Raw genomic sequence first — 25717 nt, 5'->3', positions numbered from 1 at the left:
TTTAAACAGGCCAACCACAGACTCTGAAAGCGAAATAATTTTTGATAACGAGGATGAAAACAGTAAAGGTGATCCTCCAGTAAGTATAAAGGTAAAACTGGTGAAAATGGAAAGATCATAAAATAGTCTTTGACAAGCAAACGGGTCAGTTGGGAGGCTTTCTTTCACTCCCAGTGTAAATACAGAAATGTCTAAGGTTATGGTCCATTGGAGTACATGTTGTGCCATTATAGAAATGATGATCTGATGCAGCTAGTCTGGATTCTGTATCCCATAGTATTCATTGAGCTAAATGTGAGTTGCACTTTACAATCATGAGCCTGGTTATTGCAAATTTAGGACTGAAGTATGTAAATGGTTTATTAATTAATTATATAGATTTTTTAACATCATCTGAAAATTGAAGTTCTGGTCTGCTTTTAGATCATATAAATCAAATATATTTGCTCGTACTAGCCGAGCGGTGACAATACATGTTGTTAGCAGTCAAAGAGAGGTAGGAAGTCAGAATATTTGTAAGATTTTCACTGATTTTAAGATTTTGTGTCACATCACTTGCTGTGGACAGTCAGTGCACTGTCCCACTGGAAAGCTAATGTGAAGTTTCCCACGGAATATAGAATCTGTCACTGCCAATCCTGATGATTTGTAAAATGCTCTTATTAAAGCTTCATCTCCTTCCTCTTTCTGGTGTAGCTGGCGTGGCAAAGCTTTCTATGTATAACTTAATGATATGGCAGTGCATTTTTTTGTCACACTGTATTTATACACTATATGAAAATTGTTGGTTTAGGGGGTTGCATTATTACTTCTATTAAGTAAGCTTTGTATTTATTATTTTCAAAACCTTTTTGGTTTGGTTTTTGTTTTTGTTTTTTTTAATGTGACATAGTTGAGACTTCAGTTTCATCCACATTTTCAGGAATGTTTTCCCTCTAGCATCCATGGCAAAATGTTATTCATTTGCACTTTGAAAATGAGGGTTGGGTCATACCTGTTTTTTTGTTTTTTTAAAAGCACTGATGTCACAAAAAAGAGAGTATATTATTTGGCTGTTGTTAAAACACAAATGTGGAAGATCAGTTCTCGTTATTTTATTCTAGTTATTAAATAGTAGTATTAAACTCTGTATGGATTCCTGTAGCTAACTGTTCTCTTCCTTTTACCGTGATAAAGGATGAAGATGGCAATGAAAAGAACAGCTATGGAGGAGAAGACAGGACACCAGTCATTCAGACAGTGCATTATCTGTACATCCAGGTACAAACCTGCTTGCATTTTCAGATAAAAGGATGCTGTTTATTCCAGCCTGCAGAGATTAATTACTGTTTTGCATAAGAAAAGTAGTGATCTTTAAAAATGCAAATGAGGCTAAGTTCAAAGTTGTTGTTGTGGTAGACTGGCTTTCTGAAAGGCTTGGCTGGTGGAAGGAGGTGTGCCTGGAGAGAGGAGTTTTGTAGTGTGTAATGGGATCACTGTTGTTGCTTGTGGCTAAGTAAAAGCCGGCAACTCCTGACCTAACCTTAGAACAACCCATCCAAATGACCTTTTGGAGTCTATGACTTCCAAAACAGTGTTGTACCTTGGCTTGTTATTTATTTAAAATATTCATCCCCACCCTGTAACACTGTAGCTGGTGTTCTTGAGGTTGGTTATAGCATTAATTCCCAACATGGAGCTCAAGTGTACTGTAACTTCCGGAGGTGAAGTTGTATTTCACAGTTAGAAATGTCCTCATTCTCCTCGAAGGCACCACAGTGTGTATGCACTTTGTTTTAACAGAAAACAGTAATTTGCAAAGCCATTGTATGGCCCTAACTGTAAGCGTGAAATAAAAGTTCAGTGGGTTTGAGGCTTCAGGCTTCACTACTGACATTTCATTTGTTTTTAAGGGAGAAGTTGACTATCATATCTAACACTTCCGTAGTGATGTGCAATTTTTTATAACACATTTAGTGCTAGAGCTTGCCTGGCAGGAAGATACAATTAGGTGGAGTTATATTTTAATATCTTGTTTGGATGTGTTATGTATGTTCATAATATAAACAGTTAAGAACCCAAGTAAAATAAAGTCTGAGATTCTTTAAGATTTGGCTTAAGCATACGTTATTGGTTAGCTTGTTTCACCTGGTTTTTAACATTTGTGTTGGAGAATGGTACAAAAGTACAAGCTTTGTACCATTGTCACAGAAAATGAAGTAGGACCCATAAGTGAATGCATATTTTCCAGCTGGAATACTTCTCTCAGGAGAATTCCAAACAGCTGAATGTTTTGGTTATACTGTTTACTCCTGAACTGTGTGGCACAGAACCAGGCATTAATGCATATAGATAAGTTTCTGATAGTCTTTTCTTGACAAAAAACTGCTCTTTCCTCTATTCCCTGCATATGCCCAACTGAAGATGGAGTATTGTGAAAAGAGCACATTACGGGATACTATTGACCAAGGATTATATGAAGACACTAGTCGGCTTTGGAGACTTTTCAGAGAAATTTTAGATGGGTTAGCTTACATCCATGAAAAGGTTAGTTTTAGTATGACAACTGTGACTCGTCCATATTAAGTTACGTTATGCCTCTTTTCATGTGGGTTTTTTCATGTTCTGTTCAGTTTGAGGTGTTTATTTCTATGTAACTGTGTTAATTAGCAAGGTTTGTTCCTTGCCTTTTCCATTATTAATGTGTTTTAAGGGTTTAGAATTTTTTTTTATAAACTTGAATTTTATAATTAAGCACTTCACATTTTTCCCTTCGTCACAAAAATTTGACCAACTTTAGAAGTGTTTCGTTAGGTATCAGTCAGTGCTGAAGATCGTTTCTAGCTTCTGGAGTACAGTATATGGTCTTAATTGAAAATTAATCATTAGTGACTTAATGCAATAGGTTTCTCACTGGAATAAAGCTATGTAATACCATTTTCTAGTCTATTATAAAGTGTTTCATTTTTAATTGTGTTTATTGTTTAATATTCTGTGGGTGGTCTTTTTGTTTTCCTACTGCAACAGGGAATGATCCACAGAGACTTGAAACCTGTGAACATTTTTTTAGATTCAGATGATCACGTCAAAATTGGTGATTTTGGTTTAGCTACAGATCATCCTGCAAATGCAGTAAGTACAGGTGAAAGTGGATTTTAAAAAAAATTAATTAGATGTTGTAATAACATGAAAGGTGAAAATAAAACATAAAAGCACAATGCTCTTGGACTTCCTTGTGAATGCCATGAACTTTTCTGTCTAAGGTTCTAGAATTAAATGTGAAACGCCAACAAAGCAGCCAGAAAGACCAACAGAAGCATTTCAAATGCCATTTACAATATGTCTGTTTTTCTGATTTCAGGTGGTCTCTAAACAAGAACAAAATCACTCTGATGGTTCTGCTGTGTCTGACCCGTCAGGTTAGCTTACATAGCAGCTTGTTCTAGATGATTTTAGGCAAACAGTTACATTCTGCAGTTTTGTACACTCTGTTAGAACTTCTATTCATTCTTTGAAAATCGAACCTTTTTTTGGGGAGTGGAGGGGAAACAATTGCCAGCTTTTAGGTAGATATGTTAAATGCAATCTGGCAGTTTTGACTGTTAACTAAAACTTAATTTGCTTCCACTTTGGCCTTCTGCCATAGATCAGTGCGTTCCTCATGATAAGGGAGCATAGAGAACCCGTATATCTGTTCCAACTGCACTTCTGTTCTCTTGCACAGGACAATTTCAAGGCTTTAGGGATATTTGCTTGGTTTAGGTTTTTCTGACACCTTCCATTAGAGGGTGAATTTTGTGTTTTGAGAAAACTTTAGTATGTTTTATGTCTTAAGATGAGTGTAATAGGAGTGAAATTTAGTAGTATTACTTGTGTGCTGACCTGTCACAATTCTGTAAAGCAACAGAGAGGTTTAGATACTATAGATAGACGCAGGTACTTGGCATGTGAAGGTAAGAACTGTTTGTTTTGCAAACTGTTCTCAACTGGGTCTCTCTCAGTAAGGACTGCATTCCAACCTGGAAGAAATAAGAACGGAAGATGAGTGAGGTTTTTCTTGACTTTGAAGCTGTATTTCACTCCCACATTCTTGAAGCTAGCGCTCTCATCTTTTGCCTCGTAGGTAATTTGACAGGGATGGTTGGCACTGCCCTGTATGTCAGCCCAGAAGTCCAAGGAAGCACTAAATCTACGTACAATCAGGTATGAATAGACTTGACTTGATAAAAAGGTAGCATGGAATCTAAGGTACCAGGTACTATTTAGGTCATTCCAGCTCAACAAAGATGAATTTGAGGTGGAATAGGTCGTGGTGGGACTGTTATGATAAGCAAGAGAATGAGGAATGTTCCTTTGAGAGCAGACCAAAGGTAGAAGGATATGGGCAAGTCAGTTTTTCTGCCTGTGCTGTGAGCATGGCTTGATGGAAGCGTCTTCAAGTTGGAAGCAGGTAATCATGGAGGATATTTAGAAATAAATGGAAATAAATCTTAATCTTTAATGCAGTTAAAATGTTGCCATCAGAAGTACATATTGCTCTCCTGGGTTCCTAGATGGTGATTTTGGGAGGTGAGGCTACAATTTTTCATCTTGAGGATTGTGTTTATATGCAGATATGAGCTGAATTTCAAAGCCGGAATGTTTTCAAAGTGGGAGTCCTTTATGTCGTGGCAGTGCTGTGGTGATAGAAGGCATTGAAGTCTACCAGATATTAATAGACTGTGTCATTAAAAAAAAAAGGAAAAAAAACCAAAAACCCCACCCCTCTCTCCAGCTGTAATATACTGTGAAAGTTAACCAAGATGTTATTTTTTTCTCTGCTGTCAGCTTCTGCAGAGAATTCACAGGTGTGAATTTTTTTCTTCCTTAGAAAGTGGACCTCTTCAGTCTAGGTATAATATTCTTTGAAATGTCTTACCGTCCCATGAGTACTGCATCAGAAAGGATCTTTGTTCTTGGTCAGCTAAGACTGGTAAGTACACAGATAGAGAAGGTGCATTCTGTGCATGAAATAATTGAGAAGTAAAAGGATGCAAAACACAGCAAAAATTTTTCCATGAGGAGTGCTTTAAAAACAAAAAAAGCTTATAAAATATATAATGAAAAATGAAGAATAAAATCAAGTGTTAGTGACATTCTCTTAATGCACTGTGGACTCCCTAATGGCATTACCATCAGTCGGTGTTCTATCTGTGAAATTAATTTTTATAGTGCAAAACGTTAGTAGTGTAAATATCAGATAAAGACACCATGTCTTTAGTCCAACTGGGTTTAGACCTGGTGGGTCTCTTTCAGGAACCAGTTCGCATTTGTAGTTTGTAAATGCTTGTGATTATGGGCTGTGTCTTCATTGAAATGCTTTTATGATGTTTTGTACAGTGACACTCTTTTCCTTTTAGCTCTTCAAACTGAGTTTGCTGTGTATGTTTATTTCTGGTTAGGGGGAGGGTCCCCATGGGCAAGAAAAACGCTTAGTTTTTCTGTTTAAATATGTAGAACTTAAAAATAAGACTAGCCTGAGCAAGCTGGACTGCTTACCATAATTGAAATGTGGGATTTATTTTTTTTGTTTTGTAGCCCGCTATCATATTTCCAAAAGACTTTGATGAAGTCAAGCATGCAAAGCAGGTAATTTTGAAGACATTTTAAGCATTAGGTATCCCCTATCAAGAAACGTTAATTGTTATTTTTCCCACTTAATTTTAAATTAGTAATCTCTTATTATGTGACATCAGAACAAAGTAAGGGCGGGAAAAAATCTCAAAGGAATATACTAAATTGATGTGGAAATACACTTACCCACAGAATTCCCAGAGCACAGTCATACAGAAGTGCAGAGCTCGCTGGCCAACCTTTTAACCTTTGAGGGACAATTTTGACTTTTTAGGCTCAGACAAACTCTTAGCTTAAACTTTTGAAAGAAATCTGTATCACAGAACAGAAAGAGGTGTGCAAGCTAAATTGAATGCTTTGAGTTTGAAAATAGCTGTCAAGAGCTGTTTTGGACACCTCTGTGGTAGAGAAATGAAGTGATAAAGAGCAATGTAATCTTTTCTCGACCATCTAGAGTTTTTTCCTATGCTATTGGACTCTTGTTGACCATTAGCATTAAATTAGCTTTTTGTCTGTTACGACTGTGAAACAGCAATCTGCCCATTTCAAGTACCACTAAAATGTTTCCATCTTGTACAGTTTACTGAAATATGCCAAGAAGATTCCTCATTCTTTAAGATCTGTCACTCAAATCTTTGTTGTCATACATGTGATTCTGTTTTCTCTTAACTTTGTTAATGAAGCCAGAGCTAGCATAGCATAGAAAAACAAAGGGTGCTGCATATTTTGTCATCTTGGGAGTCACATTTCTAATAATTTTTGTGTTTTAGTAAGTTTTATTCAGATAATAACAGAATAAAGGATATTTAGAATTTTATAAGCAAAGAATATCCAACCCAAAAGATTCAGACCCTGCTTCTTTTGTTCCCTGTGGAGTCTCATTTTTTTTTGTTAACATGATGTGACTAAGAAGTTTGTAAATTTGGCTAATATAGAACATTTTTCTGAACTGTAAAACTTATATTTAATTTGTAGAGATTGGTTATTACTTGGCTCTTGAACCATGATCCTGCAGCACGACCAACAGCTGTGGAGCTGTTAAAAAGTGAACATCTTCCACCACCACAAATGGAAGAGTCTGAACTTCATGAAGTACTTCACCATACCTTAGCAAATGTGGATGGAAAGGCTTACCGGACTATGATGAGTCAGATATTTTCACAGCGTATATCTCCAGCTATAGACTATACCTATGACAGTGATATGCTGAAGGTTTGTAGGTGTTAAGGGGATGTGTGGGTTGGTGTGTGGTTTTTTTCATAAGTTGGATTTTTTAAAGGAAGTTTATGTGGGTAAACTCAAAAGATGTTTGAGAGAATTGCATCTCTTAAGAGTAACCTTCACATTAGTTCCCATTTAAAGCTACAAATCTGTACTATGTGGGCTTGAATAATCACTTCCCACTTGAACCTTGCATTCATTCTTCAGTGAAGAAATGAGCAGTGTTTGATTGTTGCAGCTTAAGGTTTAAACTTATATCCAGATGATTACTTTCTTTACTCTGAATTTCTGCCAAGTACTTGCATCTGATTGCCAACAGACTATGTTGCCTCTCGACGCTTCCTCTTAATTGTGGAAATGGAAGTAATCCTTCTTGGTTTCTCAACTGTTAAATCTTTCTATTTCTAGAGAAGTACAAGGTAACACAGTACAGTAATGCTATGTGTAGCTGTAGTTACTGTTTATTTTGCAAGGATTACAATTTATTGTAGTGGGATGGGATAGCAGAACGCTTGTTGTCCATGTTACATGGAATGATTGCCTATATTACATGGAGTGTTCATGGCCTATGAATTATACATGTACTTTTTATTTGTGATGGTTTCAGGGTAGTTTTTCTATTTGGGCAACCAAGATACAGCAGCATGTATGTGAGATTGTCAGCCGGATATTTAAAAGACATGGTGGGTGTGTTTACAAAAGTTTTTCATTACCTTTTTGATGATTGAATGCATTTAAGAGAATGGAATGGATTTACTGCTATCACATGAGTTGGGAAGTATGTTCATTAGCTGCTTATCACTTGAGTTTTGCATTGTTTTTTGCTGTTATTTCGGCATCCCACTAGTACCTGTTAACTTCAAATCGGAATGATTTAAATTTTCTTTAGAACGAACAGTGAAAATATTAATTATGTCTTTGAATATATTTGCTTTTTCTGATAAGTCTGTTTGAGCCTCTAGAAGTAGAGAATGTTATGTAAAATGGAGATCTGCATAAAAGGATATCTCTATAGTGAAAGACCAGGCATCCATGTAGGCACAATAACTTCTCTCTGAACATAGCCAGAATGGGAATGGTCTAGGAGAGAGCATGGAAACTGAGCAAGTGCACAGTGGTTACTTTCAGTGATACAGCTCTTAGCAATGATTTGCTGAGCCAGAGGTGGCTGCATGGTGTTTAATAGTCTGTGATGGTCTTTCTTTCCAGGACTCTATCTTGTCATTAGTAATAATATTTGCTTAAAAACAGTATTCGAGAGAGGAAGAAAACTTATGCACACACTGTCACATTTCAAATGTTATAAATTGTATCATTTCATAAGCATTCATAATAATCTATAAAAATAGAGAAGTTTCTATTCTAAACTGGGAGGCTTCCTAATACATCATAATCTGATTAAGCATGATCGGGATTTGGTGGTATAAAAGAATGAGAAACTGAGAAATGTGAAGTCAAGTAAGGAAAACTTCTCCCCCTCACCTTCCTTTTAAAGCTTGACAGACTTTGGAAAGTATTTGTCAGCATTTTAGAGATTGAAACGTTCTCATTCTTTCGGAAAAAAAAATGGTGTGAGAGGGTAGTTTTTCCATTAGATTGCATCTACTCTGTAATGGTTAAAGCATTTCTTTGTATTCGGGGCTTTTTTTTTCTGATTTAAATTTTTATGTCAAAATCTCAGTGAAGATGTGAGTAAGTGAAGATTCTGTAATAAAATAATCATTTGAGAATCAGTAGAGAGTTTGAAACAGAAAAGTGATTTTCAGTGATGGGTGATGTTATTGCTAATAATGTTTCAATGAAGATTGGATTCATATAGATAGATGGTTGCAAAATATAGCCAGTAAAAAAGGCATTTGAGATTTCAATGTGAACCATAAACTCTTCTAGTATGTTTTTGAGACAGAAGATGCCCCATGTTTGAAGAATATCTGTTCTCTTACCCAAGTGCCTCTAGCCTGAAAGAGTACTACTGGTACCCGTAGAGTTTCTCATCTGTTTCATATGCATGGTTTTGTGAAAGGTGGTGTTTAAAGAGGGCTGGGGAACTGGCAGTTCTCCTGTTTCTCTGTGGGCTGCCTGCTGAGCCCAAGCAGCATGCACAACAGAACCTAGTTTGTTTGATGACTTTCTTTAAATGGTGGAAAAGGAAAGTCTGTTAAGGACACTTAAAATAATGTAGTTTTTAGAAGGCATTGCTTGAGACAATCATGTTCCAGGAAGGTTGTTCATGATCTTGTAGAAGTCAGATGTTAGTTCTGAAATTGGAGATAATGGTGTTTTACTGTTTCTGTGCAGGAGCCATCAAGTTGCATACTCCGCTGCTCATGCCCAGAAATAAAAAACTATATGAGCATAATGAAGCTTCATATTTCATGGATCATAGTGGGATGCTGGTAATGCTTCCTTATGACCTCAGAGTAAGTAGCATCATCTCTGCAGGCAAAGCTGGGTTTGAATAGTGCTGTGGTGTTTTTAGATACCTTTGATTCACTAGTCACAAATTTGATTTCGGCTTACATTGCTTCAACAGTCAGAAGAAATATATCTTTCAGTGTCTGCTCCTCTATTCCTTAGTGCTGCTTTTGACAGCTGGAGCCCTGATGGCATAGGCAAGAAATACGATTTTTTTCTTACTTTTATTTTCCTTAATAGGAGTGAAAGCTGACTGAGCTGTCTTTTTTTTCCTCACACATATGAGATGAGGCTTTTGCCATGCCTTTCTTGTTTACGTGTCTTTATAGAGAATGTGGATAGCAGTGCAGTTTTATGTTCCTCAGATATGGCAAGTATTATTCTAGTCTTGAGAGGAATTGCTGTTTGCAGTTCAAATTTTACTGTGTGGGATTCCTCTATCAGTCATAAACAGTTATATGCAATGTTGGCCTAGTTAATTACCTTGCACATAATTTAATGAACAAATGGTTCAAGTTACATTTTTATTTATTATTGACATTAAAAAACCTGACTTTTTTATTCCATTTCATTAATTCATTTATAACGTCAAGCTGTACTAGTATGATTCACAGTCAAGGATTTGTGCAGGATCTACAAAATTTGTCTTTCTGTTGAAATTGCTTGTTTTACAAAATGTGCTGACCCCAAAGATTTACTTAAAAATACTCCTTTGTATCTTTACGTAAACAACGAAACAGCTGCTTATACTTTTTAGTATGCTTATGGGTGATGTATGATGCATTTTGCACGCATTAAGATGATTAAGAAATGTCCTTGTGTCCTTCTCCGAGCTCTTCCAGGAACTTGGCACAGGAGATGTTTAAAACTTGCAACAAGGATGGTTAGATTAATATTACTTGTCTATGGCAAATATTTAAGACATTATTACACGTATGAGAGTTACAAGTATTACTGCACAGTAGTAATTAGTTTTCAGTTTTTTAGAGCATAGTCAGACTGAATGTTTTTTGTTTAAAAAATTGTGTTTTGTTTCAACAACTTTAATGTATTTGTTTCCCAGATCCCTTTTGCAAGATTTGTAGCAAGAAATAACATATCAAACTTGAAAAGGTAGGTAAGGGACATAAAGATGATGTTTTGCAGTTGCCAGGCTTCATGACAGTGACCACTGAAGATACTGATTTGTTCTTTATTGTTTCTTCTAGATACTGTATAGAACGTGTTTTCAGACCTCGGAAGTTAGACCGCTGTCATCCCAAAGAACTCCTAGAATGTGCATTTGACATCATTACATCTACTGGAAATAGCTTTTTGCCTATGGCAGAAACAATTTATGCCATTTCAGAAATCATTCAAGAGTTTTCAGTGCTACAGGTAGATTCTCTAATTATCCTCTTTGCTCTTTTTGTCATCCTAAAATTGTAATCTAAGTAAATATTTAGTCTAATGTGTTTAAAAGGGAGAGTTCTGTTAACCTTGACAGCTACAGTACTGTTTTCATGTTTTTCCAGTTATCAGTTATAGAGCACTGTTATTTAAATAAAAAAAATGCTTTTCATAGGTAAATTTGAAACAAATCATAGGTTTGCGTGCAAAGGAAATATTAATTGAATCCTTACAGTGCCATCAAAATAACATCTTCCTTCTCTTCACAAGTAATTATTGTAGAATGGGACAAGTCTTGCCATTCTTTAGTTAGAGATGGAAGGTAAGGTGGTGGAAGGAGGGGTCTAAAGTTATTTTTGAGCTATTATTAAATGTTTAGGATACCTCTTCTTAAGCAAAATGGAATACAAGTAAAACTTTTTTTTCCTTTCTTCCTTTTTTCTTTACCCTTTGTTAGGAAAGAAATTACAGTATTTACTTAAACCACACTGCCTTACTGAAAGCTATACTTTTGTACTGTGGGATACCAGAGGATAAACTCAATCAAGTTTACATCATTCTGTGTGATGCTGTGGTAAGATACTGGTTATTAATCTAATCCCTGTGGTCATTACTGTAGAGTGACTTATTTTGTGGAACTATCTCTGAAAATGAGTAACAGCACATTGCCAGCATGACAAGGACTATCCTGTGGATATATAAAAAGGCTGGCTATCTTTGGGCTGTAACCTTAGATTAATTGCTCTGCTGTTACTTCTGGATTGAGATGTTTTAAAATTATTATTTTTAAATATGCATATATAATAGAATTAGTCACCTGTATAATTAAGAATGGGTAGGCTATTCCATAAAAACTTTAAAATGTATCTTAATGTCATGTTGGTCTTTTCTACCTTATAAGCAGAGAAAATAGATTAAATAAATTTGCATAATTAAGGCAGTGTTTAAATCCTGACAAAATGCCTTTTTTATTTCCTTTGGGTTTATTCTTTTTTTTTGTTTATTAATTTACATCAGCATTTCAGTATTTATACAGAAGTGCTTTTCAACAACGTTGCCATTTTTTTTCTCTTTGTTGGTTCTTGAAACTAAGCCAAATTCAGCCTCACTACAAGACAGGTGAAAAATGTGTTATTCATTGGTTTTGTTCTTTAACAGTCCTATTACAGTTTGTAAATGCAGCCTTTAATTAAAGATATTGGAAAATCATGTTTTAATTCTTCTCCGTAATTTCTTTTTTGTTTGGTAGCTCAGTTGTTGAAAACATTTGAATGTGTTTCTCTTGTAGACTGAGAAGCTAACTAAAAGAGAAGTAGAAGCCAAATTCTGTAATCTTTCTCTCACATCAAACAGCGTAAGTAATTTTAGTTCAATGTTAATTTCCCTGTGCTTTGCAATTTAATTAACTGGAATAAGAAAAATAAACTGTTACATCTGCTGTTCAAAATAGACCAGTTCCAAAGAGACTGGTATGATTTTATTGTCTGTTCTCTCTGCAAGTCGGTATTGTAACTATCCCAAGTTTGCTGCTTCTTTTAGATGTACTTTTAGACTATTAAAGGATAACAATTAAAGGGTAAACAGAATACTGCACAGTGGTATTTACTAAAACAAACTGAGAGGAAAAAAAGTTGTCTGCAAATGTTGATGAATGTGCATAAGGAGTTGAGGTTAACTTCTGATGAGAAGTTAACACCGTGGCGAGACGTGTGCCTGTCCGTTCCTTTCTTTAACTGACTAGGTAAAAACAGGCTGCTGGGCAAAAAAAAACTTCAAAAAACAATAGGCATTTTACTTGCACAAAGTCAAGTTTTTTTTTTTTTTTAACATGACATACTATGAATTCTGTCAGTTCAGCTACCTATGTTTTTTATTTGGTTTTTGTTTTTAGCTTTTGAGACTCTACAGGTTCATTGAGCAGAAGGGAGAAGCAAGTAATGTGTTTCCATTTTTAAACACAATGATAAAACAAAAGCCAGGTGTCACTCAATTGTTGAAGCAGGGCATGAAGGATTTGGAGGAAATCATTGGTCTGTTAAAGCAACTTGGAATAAAACTTCAGGTTTGTAAAATACTCTGCTAATAAATTAATGTGTTTATAGGCTGTTGGGCCTTTTAATTTGCCAGAAAACCAAAGTAATGATATTTTAGAACAGAAAAGGCACATCAAGATATCTTTTGATGGCAAGTTATAATACTGGCATTGTTTGTTTGTTTGTGTATTTTTTTAAAGTGCACTTTAAGAACAAGACACATTCCTGTCAGAAGTCTCTGGGTTAATTTATGTCTAACGACACACAGACTCTTTTTCAACTAAGATGAAAGGCATTACCTAGAGCATAAAGGAATTCTAAGTGTTGAATCAAACTATAAATATTTTAAAAATAAAAAAGCTGATGAACACTAAAGGGCCTCCCCTCCTCTGCCTTCCCCAAGGCTTTCTGGTTGGGTTGTGTGCTCTGGGTCTCTTGGGATGCTTTAAGATTATGGCATCATTTCCTTATTTATAATTGTATTTTAAGTATTTGAAGTTAAGGAGCGTTTCGTATGTCTTCCTTATGCGAGAACAGTGTTTTCAATCCATACTGCTAATGAGAAATGAATTATATTAACTGGTAATATTGGTACAAGTCTTATATACATATTCATTTTTGTTTTACAGGTTTCTATAAATCTGGGACTAGTTTACAAAATACAGCAGCACAATGGTATTATCTTTCAATTTATAGCATACATCAAAAGAAGACAAAGAACTGTGCCTGAAATTCTTGCTGCAGGTGGCAGATATGATCATCTGGTATGTGCTGATCTGTTTTAATGAATTTGATTTTTTAAAAAACATGGAAAGATGAAAAACCTTTTTGGCATTTTGCAAAGATAACTATTTGGGTCTTCCATTTTGTTTTTTGTCTTGTTTTTAGATTCCACAGTTTAGAGGGCCACAGATGGTAGGACCAGTTCCTTCAGCTGTTGGAGTAAGCATAGCTATAGATAAAATAACTGCTGCTGTTTCCAGCGTGGAGGATTCTGTAAGTCTTTTTCTGGAGGTGGCGGGTTTTGTTTCTTTACTCCTGACAGTTCAGTAACCTAAATAAGATGTTTAGATGTGTTGAAAATAATATCATACTGAAACAAACAGTAAAAATCAAGATGACCTGTTTCTTCTGTGTTTCTCTACATAGAATTATTTAGTGAAACATTAACTGGGGGGAGAGAGGATATTCAGGCTTATACCCTTTTATTTTTAATCTAAATGGGACATTTTTCTCCGCCTGTGGATTTTTTTTCAGATGGAAAAGCACAACTGCAGACATTTAGCTAATAAGTGTTATTTTGCCCCTATCACTTCTTCCTTTATGAAAGTATAGAATGTGGAGATAGAAGGTGACTTAACAATTCTTAAGTTACTACTTTGTACCGTGTCACACAATTTCACTTGTTTGTGGGATGTGTATTTGTATAAATAGCTTTTCTCTATAAGAATATATAGACATTTCTAAGCAGAGTGGGGAGGAAAGAACAGAACAGGCGAGGATATTTTAAGCTGAGGCTGTTCAAATGCTTTTCATCAACGAGTAAGGGGAAAGGTGGTCTTGTGTCTAATAGCGTCCCCTTTGTCTTCCCTTTTCCTTCAGGTTTCTGTCAGTTCATGTGACCTGCTGGTTGTAAGTGTTGGCCAGATGTCAATGGGCAGAGCTATCAATATTGTTCAGAAACTCTGGACTGCAGGAATTCCAGCTGAAATAATGTATGACTGGTCCCAGGTAGAATTTCTGTCTCCATGTGTTAACTATATTGTTCTCTGCAGATCGGTGCAGCTTCACGACATCCTTTTTAAGTTTTTTCTAGTTTTAGGGAGTTGCAGGCTGATAAATCTGAGCGTGGAGGGTGCTGTTCAGATACAATAATGTTAAGAAAGCCTCTCTGGCCTTGCAGCATTCTTCCTTTCGACCTCTCAGTGTATTTCGAAGTGTGATGGACCATCTTCATGTGCTCCTCAGAGCACAGCGGAAATAAGTGACCTCCAGTTATACAGAGCATGGAGTCTTTTTGAAATCAAGAGAAAAGTCACATAATGAATTTTAAAGTGAGGCCACTTAGGTCCAACCAAGTGAAGTGAGTGCTTCAAAGCAGATGCGTATTTTGTACTTAAGAAGGCAATAAATCCCCTTTTCAGGGAGAGCTGCAAGTAAGATCCCTGAATTTGTGAGTTAATCTTCAGTAAAGGGCACATCTGGAACAGTAGCATCAACTTTTAAATATATCCAGATGGCTGAAGACTGTCTGGTACAGAGGAAACATTGACATCATTATACTGTTAGAGAAAGAGTTTAGTAAACTGAGGTACTAAATATGCTATGGAGTCCCCATGTAGTCACCGGAGAGAAGTCTGGGAGGGAGGAATGGCAAGATGAGTTGTGCCTTTTTTTTCTCAAGTTGAAACCAAGCAGACCTTTAGCCACTGCTGCCTTGCTGGAGTAGTGAGCTATGTGGCAATGCTGAAATGCCTTTTAGTAGTGGTGGCAGTTCTCTGAGGATTGAGAGTCTGGTTCGCCTCTAAGTATGCCAGCTGGTGACTAATGAAAGAAATGCTGTGCAGTTTGTCATTCTGAGTCATGTGCTGCAGATAAGACAGTTTTGAGCTTGCTCACTTAATTGACTCGACTCTCTTTGTAATCTTTTGCCACAACATATCCAATAGTTTCCACCCCTCCGAACTGGAAAAAACTCAAGTCATTATGCTTTTCCTATGATCCCCCTAGGTTTTCTTCTTTTTGCCATCCTTAAGGGAGGAAGATTTGGGTAGTCCTTGCCTGTCTAATGCCGTCCTGTGACCCACTGCTAAGTCAGCATAGCAAGCCTTTCAGTAAGCTCAGGACTGAAAATGATGTAAGTCAGCCTCTGGTTTTCAGGAAGCCCAGCTGGAGTCAGCTTTCCTGAAGCAGTATTGACAGACTACTAGTCGTGCAGGACTGAGCTATTAGTGAAAGTTGCAGACAGTGGTAACTGTTTGACATTACAATGCACATTTTTACAGTTATCTAGACGCTGCAAGATCTGGGCATTCTAGATGTTCTCTCTGTCTAGTGTAGACTTAGACAGATTTCAAGGAGCATTAGGTGAATAAGTAGAAGCGTAACGGACTTGTTAATAAAGCTTTCCTCTCTCAGAAGGATATCAAATTATTTTAATTAAGGACAGAGGATTCTAATTACTTAGGTGATCATTTTATAATCTGTCAAATTTCTGTCCCGTTCCCCTTCCCCTCTCCCCACTTTAGTCCCAGGAAGAATTGCAGGAATATTGCAGATGCTCTGGCATTACATATGTGGCTCTTGTGTCAGATAAAGAAGGAAGTCACGTGAAGGTAAGTGTGGGACCAGAGGATGCTCAATCTTTTTATGTATTTATAATAGCTCATTCTACATTTCTTTTTTTTTTATTTTTAAGATTATAATTATTTTCAAGAAGACGTTTAAGTAGGTGGAATTCAGGTAAATACAGCTTTGGTTGCCACAGTCCTTCTGAAGAAGCCTGGGGTTTTGCCCTACGCAACAGTTATTCACTGTCATCATTATCTAGAAAAGTCCAAATACTAGTGCAAACATTGCTTGACTTTCTGTCAGTGTGTCTTCTAAGTAGAAAATTTTTTTTTTGTTGGGGTTGTTCAGCCTGGAGAAGAGACTCCAAGGAGACCTTATAGCAACCTTCCAGTACCTGTAGGGGGCCTACATGAAAGCTGAGGAGGGACTGTTTACAAAGGCTTGTGATGATAGGACTAGGGGCAATGGGGGCAAAGGGTATAAACTGGAGAGGGGCAGGTTAAGACCAGATGTAAGGAGGAATTTTTTCACCATGAGAGTGATGAGGCACTGGAACAGGTTGCTCAGGGAAGTTGTGGCTGCCCCATCCCTGGAGATGTTCAAGGCCAGGTTGGATGGGGCCTTGGGCAGCCTGATCTAGTGGGATGTCCCTGCCCATGGCAGGGGGGCTGAAACTAGATGATCTTTAAGGTCCCTTCCAACCCAAACTATTCTATGATTCTATGAGTTCTTTGAACATACAAAATGAGTTGGTTAACTGAGTCATCTTTCCAGCTGGCAGCTTTCTGTGTTACAAAATGAAAACTAAAACATAGATCTAAAAAACAAACCATCCATGTAGTGCAAGTGGTGAGAGCCTGAACCACACTCCTCCTCTCTTTAAGCTAAGGTTAAGTTGGAAAGACTGGACTGTGTCACAACATGAATTGCTACCTTCTGTGCTCTGCAGCCTGTGGTTCTGGCCCCTTTTTAGAAAGTAAAATTTTCAAAATACTCTTGGTTCTGGATCATTAGGAAAGAGATCATTATTCTTTGAGTAAAGATTCATTCTTTAACTTAAAAAGTAATCATCTGACAGCATCTGATATTTTTTCACTCTCCTTGTCATTGTAACAGAGACAGCAAATAACTGTGCTGTAACTGTATGAACAAGTAGATTTTGGTGATGTGTGATACATCAGTGTCTTCCATGAGACTGTTACAGAGCATTCTTTTAAATATGCCTTTATTGGAGCAAAACCAACAAAGAACATGCTGAAGAGGTGAATGGTGGTGTACTGATTAATCTCTCCCCAGTGGAGATGGAGTAGATATTCCAAGTTTTGAACATGTGAGTCTTAACTCTTGCAAACTGAAAGACAAGCCTTATTCCAACAGAATTCCTTAAACTAAAAGAAAAGCCCAAACCCACATATACTGTCATTAATATGGTATTTGGTTCATAGGTGCGTTCTGTTAAAAAATTAATTACCACATATTAAATATAAGAAGCCAAGATAGTTTAAGCTTTGGGAATGCGGGGGAAATAATTTGGTTGGGGGGAAAAAAAGACTAATCAAAGATTTAATTGGAAGTGATTTACTAGTAATGATGATAGATTCTCCCCTTTGACTGCTTCACCTTTAACAGTTGACTAATCCAGTTTGGTTTTGATTAAATTTGAGAAGTTTATTCATATGCCATTTTAACAATTAAGAGCCACTAAAATACATCCTAGGTGAAATCCTTTGAGAAAGACAGACAGACGGAGAAAAGGATTTTAGAATCTGACTTAGTAGATCACCTGGTCCAGAAACTGAAAAATAAAATCTGTGACGAAAGATGTAGTAGGTAAGTAGCATAAAATGTCAATGTGAATAGTCAAAATCAGAAGTGAATGTATGTTTGCTTTAATGATATGATTTTAAGATATGCTCAGCTAAACTTTTGATTTTATTCAATAAAGAATAACAGAGTGAATTCCTTCTGAGGGGAAAAGAAAGCAGAAGGCTTGGTTATAGAATTTAAGAAAGAGACTGATTTCACTGGCTGCTGTTGCATTCAAACATTCAAAATCCATACTGCTTCATAAGTTAATGTGGTTGTCTTGCTCAAATGCTACTATAACACTATAACACTGGTATTTTGTATAGCAGGACTGCCTGCAAGTCCCTGTTACTGACCAGAAGTCCGTTAAGTTTGTGCGTTGTGTAATGATGTAAAGCAGCAAACCCTTTCAGTATGAGGTAGTGCTGATACAGTATAAATTAAGGTGTAATTGTAGCACACCTGCATGCTTTGGCTGGCACAAATGAAAGCAATGCCTGCAAAGACTCAGGGTAAACAGCAGCACCCCATTGTACTAGATGGTTGAAATTACTATTCAGTGTCATCAATACAGTCACACCAGTGCGTGTAAGCAGTATAGCTGTTATTCACACACATTGCTTACTAAATATATAATTATTCACACATATGTTTGTATGTCCTGGCAGCAGGAACGGACATGGTTTACTCACACAAATTACAATTAAGAAACGAAAGGATTTGAAATACATGACATTTCTGGATAGTCTTAACAATGAAGGAAATTGTTAGACTGGGAAATGCTTAACTCAAGCGGTAGTTTGTGCAGGTGGTTGACCTCTCCTGCTACCCACCTTTTCATTCTCCTTTTTCTGGCCTCAACCGGTCCTGTCAGTTAACTTTGCAACTAACCTGAGTCTCATCTGTTTTGTGACAGATCTACAGCATCTATTAGAAGCTGTGAAATAAAATAATTCTTTCTCAAAATTACATTATTTCCAGATCCTGAGGACAGAGTAGAGAAAAAGCCCACATTTGGTAATACTAAACAGAGAAATGCAGTAACTATGCTTGTAATAACACTGGCAAATTTCTTTGTTAATGAATCCTGAATGTGGAAAGTAAAGGGATCCAAACTAATTATTCAAAGATTCTTTGAATATGTGTGATCTTAAGTCTATTACTTTGATATTTCAATATTATCTCTAGAAACCTGTAAGAAGTGGTAGATTAAATTAACAATTTAGAGAGAACTCTCTCATAATATATTCTAATATTAAGATCTAAATCACATTTGCATGGTGGAGAGCACTTTTTTTTTATCCATAGGAAACATAAAGGTTGCTTCTATATCAAATTTTGTAATGTAATTTTGTATGATTTCCTGTCTGTTCCACAACAGAATTTAATCTGCAGATACGTGGTGGGATGTCTCCACAAATTTTTCTCTCTTGGAATTAAACAAGTCTGTATGATAATGTGAAACCATGTATTATTACAGTATTTCTTTGTTGTTGTGATTTTTTTCCGTAACTGTCTTTGTTTATTTTTAGAGAAACCTCAGATAATCTCTCAGTACCAAATCAAAAGGGATCATTTACTAATACTTCAGGTATTTAGTCTCTTGTTTCAGAACATACAAACTGTTTCTGCTTAAAAACTGTTTTATAAGAAAATATCACAGGGACATAATTTTTTAAAATTAAAGTGTTACCAAAGACGGAGTAAGAAAATATCTTATAGTAGTGCCTCTGGTTAGAGACACTCCTAATCTCAAATGCTGTTCTTGGCGACCTAAAACTGAAAGTTTCTCCAAACTAACAAAATAAGCGCTCAAATCAACAGGCAGAATATTTCTCATATGAGCATCCATTGATGTAGTGATTCAGGAGGTGAAGGAAGCAGAAAAACATGACCATTTCCTAGCTGAGGAGAAATTAACTTTCATCTTGATGAAAAATGATGTGACCAGTGATTGTTACAGTGTTGAGACCCATCAATATTGACCTGCTGTTCTACTAAGATTTTTTTCCTTCAAATGAAAATATTTTTTACATTTCTAGCTACAGATTTGCATTCTTTGGTGAAGTTTGGCATTTTTGATAATTATTTTATTAAATACTGATCTGGCTGTTGGTGGTAGTGGTGGTTTATGACAAACACTTTACCCTTCCCTTGCATAACAGTCAGGGAGAGAGGTGGCCATGCTTAACTTGGGGTTTATGTATGTGTATGATTACCAGAAGTAGCAATTTGAATTTCAAACTAAGCTGTTTCAAATTTTAATAGTTGTTACTTGGAGGAGCTGGGGTTTATTGTTTGTTTGGTAATTGATTCTGCTGTGGGACTGATCATGAAATAGTTGCCTCATTCTTGAAATAGAATCACAGAATTGTTTAGGCTGGTAAAGATCTTTAAGATCAAGTCCAACCCTTAACGTAACACTGCCAAGTCCACCGCTAAACCATGTCCCTAACCGCTGCATCTGCACGTCTTTTGAAGCCTCCAGGGATGGTGACTCAACCACTTCCCTGGACAGCCTGTTCCAAAGCTTGACAACCCTTTTGGTGAAGTAATAATTTTCTGTGACCCAGTCTAAGCCTTCCTTGTTGCAACCTGAGGCCATTTCCTCTTGTCCTATCGCTTGTTACTTGGGAGAAGAGACCAACACCCACCTCACTGCCACTTCCTTTCAGATAGTGATAGAGAGCAATAGCGTCTTCCCTCAGCCTCCTCTTCTCCAGACTAAACAACGCCAGTTCTCTCATCCGCTCCTTAGAGGACTTGTGCTCCAGCCCCTTCACTAGCTTCATTGCCCTTCTCTGGACACACTCCAAGACCTCAATGTCTTTCCTGTAGCAAGGGGCCCAAAACTGAACACAGTATTTGAGGTGTGGCCAGCAGGACTAGGGAAGAGATTCTGCCTTCGTATTCAGTATTGATGAGGCCACCATCACATTTCTGATGCAGGCCAGGATGCTATTGACCTTGGCCGCCTGGGCACACCACTGGCTCATATTCAGCTGGCTGTTGACCAGCACCCCCAGGTCCTCTTGCATTGGGCAGCTTTCCAGCCACTCTTCCCCAAGCCTGTAACATTGCATGGGGTTGTTGTGGCCCAAGTGCAAGACTCAACGCTTATCTTTGTTGAACGCCATGCACTTGGCCTTGGTCATTCATCCAGCCTGATCAGATCCCCCTGTAGAGCCTTCCTTCCTTCAAGCAGATCACCACTCCAGCCCAGCTTGCTGTTGTCTGCAGACTTACTGAGAGTGCACACGATCCCCTCTTCCACATCACTGATAAAGATACTGAACAGAACTGGCCCCAACAGTGAGACCTGGGGAACAGCACTTTTGACTGGCCGCCAACTGGATTTAACTTCGTTCACCACAACTATTTGGGCCCAGTCATCCAGCCATTTTTTATCCAGCGAAGAGTACACCTCTCCAATCCACGAGCAGCCAGTTTTTCCATGAGAATGCTCTGGGAAATGGTGCCAAATGCTTTACAAAGTTTAGGAGACAACATCCACAGGCTTTCCACCATCCCCTCAGCAGGTCACCAATAGTTTTTCTCTTTTTTTGGTATTAGATAAGCTACATTCCTCTGTGAAATTCTGCAAGCCATTTGGAACCTTTTATTAGTTTCAGGGAACACTAATGTAAAAATGCCAAATTTCTTAGTCTTACCAACCAGTCCTTCAAAATAGTAAGTGAGTGTTTGAGAATTTACATGCACATGTTTCATTATCCTACCTACTTGACTGAGTTGGGGGGGAGGGGTGTTTAGCTGCTTTTTGAAACCTTTTCTACACAGATCTTAGATTATTAATATTTGTGAATTTTCTGTTTCTTGCTACTTACTATATAAAGAAAGAGTATAATCTAGAACTGTGTGTTTGCATTTTAGGTGCGTTTGAATCACATGGAACTCTTGTAGTGCCTAATGTTAGTGTTATAGCTCCCGAAAAATTATCTGCCAGTGCCAGGCGTCGTCAAGAAATTCAGGTACACACATACCAAACAAATATTAAGAAGTGATCCTTAGTAGTTAAGGAATGGTAGAATTCATATGTTCACTATTGCCTAACTTACAGAAATATGTCCTGTTTATTCTTTATTCATAAAATACATTATGAACAACACAAAAGCTTGACAGCAAAGACCACCTTTTCTAACATTTTGGATCTTGGGAAGTATCTGTGGTGTTGTGGTTCAGCCGTCGCTGTATGTACATATTAGGAATCTTATTTTAGTAGGAAATATGGTTCTGGAATTTTCCTTCTTTTTTAATAAATGTTTAAGTGTATTAAATAAGTTAAGCGTACTTTTAATTTGTGATTTGTTTGTAACAGATACTCTGTTTCATTATATTGTCTCAAACTAAAGGCCTAAGAAGAAATTGCAGATTTTAAAATGCTAGATACAAATGCCAGAGTTTGCATATGTAGGATAATTGGCTTCAAAATTCAGAATACGTGGTTAAACAGAAGCGTAATCGTATTTCCTTTTCAGTCCAAATTTGGATGTGCAACAAAAAATCCCCCCTATAAATAGTTATAGGAACCCAAATAAAGAGCTTTGACCTAAATACATTTGCTGTTTTCAGGTTTTTAATATATGAATGCATCTTTCCAAGGCACAAAAGACAACTTAGTGCAAGGCTGCAATTCCATTTGTAAAGTGCTACCTTTTGCAGGATTACTAGCTTGCTCTGGGAGAAAGCGTTACAAGGCATGACCCATACTTTGGTTCTGCTTTCAAATCAGTCCCATCTTCAGCTAGAGATGATTCACTGTATCCAGTCACAGGCTCTCACATTCCTCTGTATAATTGTGCAACACCCAGAAAAAGAAAGGCAGTTTTTAACTACATAGGCAAGAATTCACGTTATAACGTGCAGTTCTAGCTGCTTTCGTACAGTACTACTATTAGAAAGTCTTTACTGCTGCTGGAAGACTGGCTCACCACGAGTCTGCTTCCTGTTTGCTCTTGAAGTATTATGGTGGAATTCTTACTAAAAATTATATTAAATGTGAATTGTAGTTTAAATATGATGTAGTTCTACATCTTGTGTTAGGAGCAGCCTCTTGTTTCTCGTAACCTATGAAACAGAAAATAGGTGTTCCCAATCTGTATTACAGAAGCAGTGTATTTTACTTTTGCACATCTTGTGTTGCCAGGTGCAAACAAGACTTCAAGCATTCGTCGCTAGCCTGCAGCAGAAAACAAGTGAAATCGAGATTTTAGCAGTAAGTATTTGGCAGAAGCCTGAATTGCAAATTCTTAATTGAACTGGATGATGCAGTTTCTATCTGGAACAAACTACTGCCAATAAGCCTCACTTCAGAGATACCAAATGAACTAAACTGGTTAAATAAGACCTGATGTGCATTCCTTTAACACTTGAAAAGTATTTCTAATTGTGTATATTGGACAGTTGCATAGAACAAAATTTAACAAGTTGTAAATTCTTGAGCAGTACTTACGCTAACCGCTATGGTAGTTAATAACTTGTTCCCACTAGATTTGCTCTTAAATTTATACCAATGCAACTTTTGTTTGTATATAACTTTCAGACTTTGCTGACCATGTCACAAAGGACTTTGAAATGGTGTATACATACTGCCTCTTTCCCTGTGCTTATTTGGGACTTTCCATAATGGAATCTTGTCAAGAACAGTTTGGTTAAAATGCTTAGAAATGGACATTTACCAAGGTCTTATCAACACAAGTGCTTCATTGGAAATGAAATAAAGAAGTCTGACTTCCTTCAGTATAGCTAATCTCCAGCTGGAAAACTGATAACAGAAGAACTGTTAAGTATTGATTTCTTGGTGATATTTTTACAGGTAGATCTACCAAAAGCAACTGTGATACACTTCTTATCATTAGAGGTAAGCAATTAAGTATTGTTGTTAGAACTCTAATTGAATAATAGATCATAAATTCTGTTCCTAATGAAGTGGAATATAAAATTCACCCATTGTATTTTTTTTCTCCTTCAAGGAGTTTGAATTAGGTTTTAAAACTTGAAAGGGATTTTTTTTTTTTTTTTCACTCAAGGAGCTTGACTGAGGCTAGAAAAGTCCTTTTGTCAAATCCCCAACTTACACAAGATGTCATTAAGAAGTCCTAATCCAAAGTTCTGGGGTTTTTCCCAAGAATAGTTGACTGAAATTAAGTCTTGCTACTCATTTGCAGAAACCAATAAGCATTAATAGCAGATTCAACAAAGGTGTTTATTGAACTGTTAATGAAGGAGGACCCAAAATACAGAGGCAATGGTTTTGAGTACAGTAGCTGAAACTTCTCTTAGTGAAGCTAAGATAAAAAGGGACTGTCTATAAGTATTGTATTGACACTTTCAACAACTCAGAAACTGTTTGGGGAGGGCGGGGGAAACCCACCAAAGACAAAAAGCTTCTTTCTTTCCTCCAATGACAGCAGTAGCTTTCAAGTCCGAAGCTCTTCCTAGAGAGATTAATGCCTGTGCACTCCCCAAAAAAGGGACTTCAGAATGGCATCTTGCCTGGAAGTGGATTTAGTGCTTTCATATTTTTCATTTGCTGCTCTGAAGTAGTGCTTGTCTGGTAATCGGACCCCGGTGAAACATTTGAAAATATTTTCAAAATACATAGTTAATCAATTCTATCCAAAGCACGGAGATAGTTATTTCAAGTAAAAGGTGATAAACTAACTAACTAAATAAATGCCTATGATAGGCTTGCATAATTCACTTTTAACCACCACAGTTCTTATATCCAGCACTGCAAAACCTTACAACTTATTATCACTAAACTGTGTTAAGAAACTGATCGCTGAATTCCTAAACATTTTAAAAAAATTAAAACAAGTTGCACATGTTTATATGAATTTTGTTTGAAACCTGTTTTAATTAAGAAGCATTGATGCTACACATCAGAAGACTGTATCTTACCGGAAGTATTTCCTTCATGAGAGGATGTAACTGTATCATAGTTTCTTGTAAATTTTTTTTCTTAGTTTGACAAAGATAGACAAGCCTTTGATGCTACTGTGAGACAACTGATGTCACGATGGCCAAAACAGAGATGTTCATATTTACAGGCAATTTGTGATGAAATTTACAGTATCAAAATGGAAAAGAGGTAAACTTGTTAATTTCTTTATAGGTACATAAAACACCTTAATTATTTCTGCATTCAAACTTTACTAAGTGAGATACTATTAATTTGTCTTCCCCTTTATCTCTCCCAGAGGAAACAGAAATATTCAGGAAATGTGTTTAGTTCCTTGAGTACCGTGGGAAGATTTTACCTGTCCTAATCCTCACTTGTGATAAAATGTAAATTATTGGCCATGTAAATTCTTTGGTTTTATAAGTCTTTGCAAGAAATTCTAAAGGTATTCCCACTGTTCTCTCCTTTACTGCTTTGCTCATACTGAGTAGCAAACTACCACATACATCCAGGTATACTGCTATTCTGCATAGTTAACCCTCTTTTCTCATGGGAGGGACTCAGCTTCCGTTTTAAAATTCATGAGCATGTTTAATTCCTCCTGCTTTGAAGGAATACAGTGGCAATCTGGAACAGCTGACAGACTGTTTAGCTTAAACTAACATGATGCACACTCTCCCAAGGTGCAGTAAAGCCTGAATTTCTTTTCTAAGCATAAAAACACTTATGTTCTACTCAGTCTCCTTGTTGGATGCTGGCAAGGCTAAAATAGTCTGGGTACATCTGGTTTTAAGCCTCAAATTTTTAACTCCTGCAGGTAGTGGTACAGTTAAGTAAGAAATAGGCATTTATTTCCTGTTGTGGGTTTCATTTATAATACATTTTCTTAAACCTCTGTTGAGATACCTTCTAACCTTTAAGTGAGACTAAAAATTGGTGGATTCCTTTTTCTTAGAGATGCACCAAAATCGCTTCAGTCTTGCTAAAGGTTACTAAGGCAATGAAATGAAATATTTTTTTCTTCCTGTGGTTTGAAAGACTGTGAGCA

General features: G+C 36.8%; 1 protein-coding gene across 6 annotated transcripts in view; it reads left to right on the top strand.

The window, feature by feature from the left end:
• The window catches only part of EIF2AK4 (eukaryotic translation initiation factor 2 alpha kinase 4), a 44152-nt gene that overhangs the window by 16418 nt on the left and 2017 nt on the right, over positions 1-25717 (top strand). The window contains exons 13-38 of one of the 6 annotated variants that reach the window (XM_054067345.1): positions 10-79; positions 1177-1260; positions 2404-2526; positions 3007-3111; positions 3341-3398; positions 4103-4182; positions 4850-4951; positions 5557-5607; positions 6568-6804; positions 7421-7496; positions 9112-9233; positions 10292-10341; positions 10437-10605; positions 11075-11191; positions 11906-11971; positions 12509-12679; positions 13280-13414; positions 13539-13646; positions 14253-14381; positions 15899-15985; positions 17659-17771; positions 19280-19338; positions 21639-21736; positions 22912-22980; positions 23581-23625; positions 24734-24858. In XM_054067345.1, coding sequence (XP_053923320.1) covers positions 10-79; positions 1177-1260; positions 2404-2526; positions 3007-3111; positions 3341-3398; positions 4103-4182; positions 4850-4951; positions 5557-5607; positions 6568-6804; positions 7421-7496; positions 9112-9233; positions 10292-10341; positions 10437-10605; positions 11075-11191; positions 11906-11971; positions 12509-12679; positions 13280-13414; positions 13539-13646; positions 14253-14381; positions 15899-15985; positions 17659-17771; positions 19280-19338; positions 21639-21736; positions 22912-22980; positions 23581-23625; positions 24734-24858 — 2649 coding nt within the window. The other 5 variants (XM_054067344.1, XR_008449978.1, XR_008449979.1 and 2 more) reach the window with 5 other exon arrangements.

The sequence above is a fragment of the Cuculus canorus genome, chromosome 5, assembly GCF_017976375.1.
Source record: "Cuculus canorus isolate bCucCan1 chromosome 5, bCucCan1.pri, whole genome shotgun sequence".
Lineage (NCBI taxonomy): Eukaryota > Metazoa > Chordata > Aves > Cuculiformes > Cuculidae > Cuculus > Cuculus canorus.
Note: the sequence above shows the minus strand (reverse complement) of the source record. Positions and strands in the feature narration are given on the sequence as shown.